Source organism: Pteronotus mesoamericanus, unplaced genomic scaffold, assembly GCF_021234165.1.
Source record: "Pteronotus mesoamericanus isolate MK-2021 breed Mesoamerican mustached bat unplaced genomic scaffold, CSHL_Meso_final contig_702, whole genome shotgun sequence".
In the NCBI taxonomy this organism is placed as follows: domain Eukaryota; kingdom Metazoa; phylum Chordata; class Mammalia; order Chiroptera; family Mormoopidae; genus Pteronotus; species Pteronotus mesoamericanus.
In genome coordinates this window covers 5,822,101-5,828,132 of record NW_026555239.1, presented here as the reverse complement: position 1 = coordinate 5,828,132, position 6,032 = coordinate 5,822,101, and the positions used below count along the sequence as shown (strand labels likewise).

At 68.9% G+C, this 6,032-nt stretch overlaps 1 protein-coding gene across 2 annotated transcripts in view; it reads right to left on the bottom strand.

The window, feature by feature from the left end:
• Positions 1-2,109: 2,109 nt before the first annotated feature.
• GRAMD4 (GRAM domain containing 4) overlaps positions 2,110-6,032 on the bottom strand; it is a 50,352-nt gene continuing 46,429 nt past the window's right edge. The window contains exons 15-20 of one of the 2 annotated variants that reach the window (XM_054582597.1): positions 5,639-5,656; positions 5,069-5,213; positions 4,276-4,369; positions 3,650-3,734; positions 3,052-3,120; positions 2,110-2,678 (exon numbers count right to left, since the gene is read on the bottom strand). In XM_054582597.1, the coding sequence (XP_054438572.1) occupies positions 2,568-2,678; positions 3,052-3,120; positions 3,650-3,734; positions 4,276-4,369; positions 5,069-5,213; positions 5,639-5,656 (522 nt within the window). In that variant the 3' untranslated portion in view covers positions 2,110-2,567. The remainder of the gene's footprint in view (positions 2,679-3,051; positions 3,121-3,649; positions 3,735-4,275; positions 4,370-5,068; positions 5,214-5,638; positions 5,657-6,032) is intronic. The other variant, XM_054582599.1, reaches the window with a different exon arrangement.

Here is a 6,032-nt window from a genome sequence, read left to right as displayed (position 1 = left end):
CGCCCAGCGCAAGCCCTGGGGGACGGCTGCACCCAGCACCTGGGTCCGGAGGTGCTCAGGGCCCCCGGAAAGGCACCTCTGGGTGGGGATGGGGCTGCACCCCAAACTCAGTGCCCTGCGTCTCCCGCTTCTGAACTCCCCTTACGCCCGCGGGGTGATGGGGCTGCGCCCTGCTGCCACGCAGGGCCAGGCCAGGCTCGGGCGGCCCCTCCCCGAGCCGCGCCACGGCCGCTGCCGCCGGCCTCCCGCCTTCCTCTCGGCCTCTTGCTGAGCACAGCCCACGCTAGGGCCCCCGCCCAGGGCCCGGCACTGGCCTCAGGGCAACACCCCGCGGAGCCGCCCTCCAGCTCCGGCGGCTGGGGAGCCCCGGTCCCCCGAGGGGCAGCGGTGCTGCCGGCCCCTCTGCAACTGCTGCGCCTTAGCACAAAGCCTTTCAGGTTTATTTAAATAAAAATCATAATTTATACAAGACGTTTTCTTTAAACAAACAAGGTTTTCTTTAAAAAACGTCACAGGGGGACGTCCCACCGGTTCTTCGTCAGAACCACCCTTCCATTGCACAAAGTAACACCAGGAATGGTTGTCCACATGCCCAGAGTGGACTCACGCCATAGACATAAAAAAGTTAACATTCATCCTAGTTCAGTGATTAGTGGTAGAAATTAAGTATCTGCCCAGATTTCACACAATTCAGTAAAACCGCAGGTTCTCTCCGAGGGGCCGAGCCCTCCCGGGTCTGGCTCCTCCTGCCGCCGACAAACAGTGCAGCTCAGTGTGGGGGTGGGGGGCCCGCACCCCGCCCCCTGCCCCCCGCCCCCGTCGGCCGGCCACACCCTGCCTGCTGCGTGGTTTTCATCTCCGTTCCTTCTCAGAAGGGCCTCCGACTGGACCACCCACTCTGCTAAAGAGGAGTCCCATCCACCGCCCCTCGGCCGGGGTGGAACCCCAGCTTTGCTGACAGACATGGGGGACCCCGCAGGAGCTGGCCTCCCTACAGCCTGTGCCTGGGGGCAGCTCAGGGCCCACTAGGCCCTGCCTTGGGCACTAGGGGAAGCCCTTCTGAGGTGTGTCCCCTGGGCGTACCCCAAGGCCGCAATGGGATCCCCAAGAGCCGGCCCACCCGCATGGACCGTGGGAGCCAAAGCCACGGTCTAGAGTGAGTGCTGCCTTCATTCCCGAAAAGCTGGCCTGCAGAGAACCCCGTGACCGCCAAGGCCAGCGAGCCTGAGGGCCAGACGCACGGTCCCCTCGCAGCCACCGGCTGGGGCGGGGTGTGCGCGTCTCCCCGGGCGCCCCCCACCCAGGCCCAGCATGGGGTCCTGCAGCGCCCCCACCCCGGCCGACGGGGCGCAACGGCAGCGCGGCTGCTCCCTCCCCGAAACCAGCAAACTAGATTGGAGCAAAGGTAAAAATTACATGTGAAAAATGATACAAAAATAAGAAAAACAGCTCACTCTCTGTAAAAAATATAATCTGTTTCTTCAAAAAACCACCTCAGTGACCCCCAAAGGGCTCCGGACGAGCCGGGGGCTGGAGTGCCCGGCGGAGAGCACGCTGGCCCATCAGCAGGCGTCCACAGCGGCCGCAGGCCCGTCGTGACACCGAGCTCTCCCGGGACAGACCAAGCCGGCCACCTCTACCAAGTGGCTTCCTGGGAAGGGGCGGGGGGGGGGGGGGCAGACCAGCCTGGGGTAGAGCTCGCTCCCACCCCGTGCAGTGCACGTGGGCTCAGGGTGCAGCTGGGACACCGCCGGACACCAGGGCGTGCGGCTCAGCCCACCAGGGGCCTGGGACACTCCTGTCCGGCCCCACCCCAGTCCGGGGCCCCGCCCCCGCCACCGCTGGTGGCTCAGCCCAGAGGCCAGCGGCAGCCACGCTGCAGCGACTTTCACCCGAGCGCCCCCGAGGCCTGGGTGATGTGGCCCTCGGCCTTTCCAACTAGCAAAGCGTCGCGCACTGTGCTTCTAGCTACACGCCACTCCGCATCCGCATCGGGGGCTGATGACAGGCCCCGGGGCCGGCCGCTCAGGCCGAGGCTGCAGGCGGCCCGACCCCGGCCTGAGGCACGAGGGCCCCCGCCAAGGCGGGCAGAGCCCTGGCCGGCGGCGCTCTGAGGACACGCAGCAGGCGTCCCGCTGGAGGAGGAACCAGTCCCACTGGCCGTTTACTGAGGGCGGTGAAGGGGCCGGTGTCCTTCGCCATCGACGTCCTTCAGCTATGGCTTTGGTGTGGAAGAGCGTCGGCCTCCGGGAGCCGTCTCTGCCCGGGCAGGGCCCCGGGGCCGCGGCTGTGCTTGGCGGCGGCTGGGACGGGGTGCGTCCCGCGTGTCCTCCTCTCCGTGGCCGGGAGCGCCCTGCGCCCTGTGTCCACTGTCCGGGACGCGCCCCGCCCGCGGGCGGGCATCATCCACGCGACCCCATCCGTGTGCCAGAGCCCGGACACGCAGGTCAACGCGACAGAGCCACAGGCCGAGGGGGATCACTGCGAAGGTGGCAGGGACGCTCGGTCTCTCCCGCACGACCAGGCTGCTTCGAGGACGCCCCACGGGCCCCGGGCGGCGCGCGGCCCTAGCTGTCGCCTCCGGTAGCCGCCGCCGCGCCCGCCGTGATCTTCACGTACTGGCTGAAGATGGTCTCGAAGGCCTCGTCCCTGTGCACCATGGCGCCGAACACCAGCGGCTGCGGGGGGCGGGGGGTGGGGGGCGCCGACCCTGAGCCGCACAGCCTCACGGGCCCGGGCCGGGGCCATGGGGGGTCGGGATGCTCGAGAACAGCCCCACCCTCCAACCCTGGACCTGGAGGCCACACTTCAGAGAAACCGAGGGAAGAGGCGAGGGATGGGCCCCCGCCGCCCCCAGGGGCTGTGCGGGCAGGTCTCAGCCTCCAGCCCCAAACTCGATGCAGTGGGAGGCTCCGGTGGCCGCGAGGAACAGAGGGGGTGGGAGGGGACGTCACGGGCCCCTCTGCCCAAGGGGAACAGCTGGGGGCAGTGCCCCTGAGCTCGCGCGGGGGTGCTGGCCGCCCCTGGGCCGCCCACGGGACCACCACTCACTTTCTGGGTCGACGGCGTCGTCACAGCGATCCCCATGCCTGACCCCGGGAGGACGGAGAGGACCTTGTACTGGGGGGCGAGAGCGCGGCGTCACCACGGGCCTCTGTCGGGGGACAGGGCCGAGCGCCCCTCCCTGCGCCCTGGGCGTTCCCCATGGGGCCTGCGGGCGGGACGCACGGGGGACGGGGACAGGCCCCACCACCCCCACGAGGGCACCCGCTCCACGGGATCGCACGCCGGGCACGGCTGCCTGCGCCTCACCTGAAGCCTGCCCTGCGCGGGGGCTCAGGGCTGAGGGTCAGAGGGTCAGAGGGGCTCCGGAGCTGCCCGGCGGCCCACAGGAGGGGGCGCGGCAGGGCCCGGGGGCGCAGCACCCCGGTGCCCGAGCGAGCGCGCAGGGGCTGGGCCCGGAGCCCCTGGGAGGGGAGCCCGGACGTGGGGACACGGGCCGAGGCCGTGCCCGCGGACGTCTCCAGGAGGCCCCGCCCTCCTTGGAAACGGGTCCAACTTCCAAGCAAACCCCGCCGCCTGCGCCCCTGCGGCCGTTCTCTCCCTGGAACTGGAAGGGAAGCGAAGGGTGGGGGCGGGGCACACCGACCTTCTGGATGTCCGTGATGTCCGCCAGCCGGATGACCTTGTTCCTCTTGGAAGAGCCAGACTTGGAGCTCTCGAAGCACAAGTAGCTGCCGGGGGTGGACAGAGCAAGACCAGCCGCTGAGCCAAGGGCCGCCGCTGCCCGGGGGACGGAGGGCGGCCCGAACCCAGAGCCCCCCCAACGCCCCCGCTGGGTGCCCTGGCCTTTCACAAGGGATTTCACTTCTAGAGAGCCTCACAGCTTCTGAACGTTAAAATCCCAGCCCCGTGCTGAACCTGAACTGCGTTCCCAAGACGTCAGAATCCTGGGAGCACCCGAGGCCCGGCCGGGGTCCCCTCCCCGGTTCCTTCAGCCGGGGTGGGGAGCGGGACCTGGCCAGGGCTGCCTGTGAGGGGGGCCTGGCCTGGGACCCCCAAGGCTGGAAACAACCCCTGTGCGAGAGCTGGCTCCCGCCTACCCCCCACCCCCACGGGGCGGAGGGGAAGCGGCCCTGGGGACAAGCTGCCTGCAGCCTCGCCCTTGGGGAGGAGAGGCAAGGCCACCATCCACGGGCAGCTGCGTCCCCCACAGGAGAGGGATGAGGACGCTGCCTGCGCGCGACACCCTCCCCCGCGGGGACCCGCACTCACTTCTCCGTCACGTACAGCACCCCGTTCCGGATGTAGTCCGTGGGCATCTTCCGGTCCCGGTTTATCAGGCAGCAGCGCCAGCCATTCTCACACACTGCGGGGCAGAACCGCGAGGCGTCCTGCTGGCCACGCGCGGGCGCGGGACCGCCCGCCAGCCCTCCCGCGGGCGCGGGGCCAGAACCCCGCCAGGTCAGAGCCGCAGGGGGCTCGGGGTGGGGAGTGGCGGAGGCACATGGAGAGAGTGGGGTGGCCTCGGGAGTCCTTTCCCACGAGAAGGTGCAGGGTTTGGTTTTGTTTGTTTTTTTTTAGATAAAAAGGACGCTGGTTAAACAGCAAAAGAAAAGAAACAAGACCCTCAGGCCCTCTGGAAATGTGCCCTTCCACATTCTAAGCCAGCAGGACGAGGGCGCAAGGCCAGCACTTAGAACCTCCAGGGCTTTCTCTCCGCGGCTGCTACGGCGCCACGGGCACCAGAACACGTTAGGAGCCCCGTTCACCGACAGCCGGCAGTTCAGGGTTTTATGGGGAGAGCCCTTCTGGGAGGTGGACAGGGACCGGGGCCCCCATGTCAGATAGGCCACGGACAGGCCACAGCCCACGGTGCCGCGCTGGGAGGGTCCCAGGGCACTGGCTTCGCAGGCCTCTGCCCGGGGCAGCCACGCAGTGCAGACGGGCCCTCTCCGCCGGCCGGGAAGCATGGCAATGAGGTGGCAGCCCCCCATCAACCCCAGGTCGGGTGAGGTCAACCCTCCTGGCCAGGCTGGTCACGGGTCACAGCTCAGGGCACACGTACCCGCCAGCGGTCGCTCGTTTTCCGTCAGGTTAAAGATCTCGTGGAAATTGCCCCTTTTGGTGCCGTGGAAGCGACCGGCGTCTTCATCCTTGCTCAGGCCGGCAGGTGCGCTGGACACGTAGCTCCGCGAGGCGGCCGTCTGCAGCTGCCAACGGCACCGCGTCCCTGTCAGCCACGCCAGGGCGGAGAGGGACAAGGGGCCGGGACACACCGGCCACCTCATGCCAGCAGCAGACACAGACTAGCAAACAGGCATGCGTGCCCAGATGCGAGGCAAGGACCCCCCCCCAGGCCCCGGTGAGCACCTGGGCCTCGCCCCGGGGGCCCCCTCCTGCTGGGCGAGAAGCCCGGCTGTGGCGGTGACGCCCCGAACCCAGACGCTGCACTGAGCCTGCGCCCCGCACACGCAGTCCCGCGCGGGGGCTCGGCGCCGAGGGGACGCCTCAGAATCAGATCCGGTCACGGGAGAGGCCACCAGAAGCAGCGTTAGAAAGTCAAACAGGGTCACAACACAGCAACGCACAGCATCGGGCCCCGGCGGGAGGAGAGGGCTTCCACACGAGACTGTACCTTGTCATGCCCTGACAGCTGGCCGGAAGGGAGACAACAGACACGTGTGACCGTGACAAGAGAAAAACCGGGGTCCACGTGACACGAGGTCATACACACACGGGCTCAGCAAGCTGCCAGCCTAGGCCCGGCCTGGCCGGTGCGGGCTGCCGCCCACCCCGGGGGCCCACGCCCCAGCTCCCCTCACGGTCTCCCGAGAGAGGCCAGCACAGAGTGGCCCCGGCCCGGGAAGGCCCGTCGGGCCGCCGAGGGCTCCCCGCTCACTGCCGGGGGCAGGCTGCCTGCCTCTCTGCCTCCTGCCTGGGGTCCGCCAGCTCGCACGCGCCCACTGCGAGGCCAGGCTCCTGACGGTCCCCGAACCGGGGGCCGTGACCCACCCTGGACGCAGAGCTTC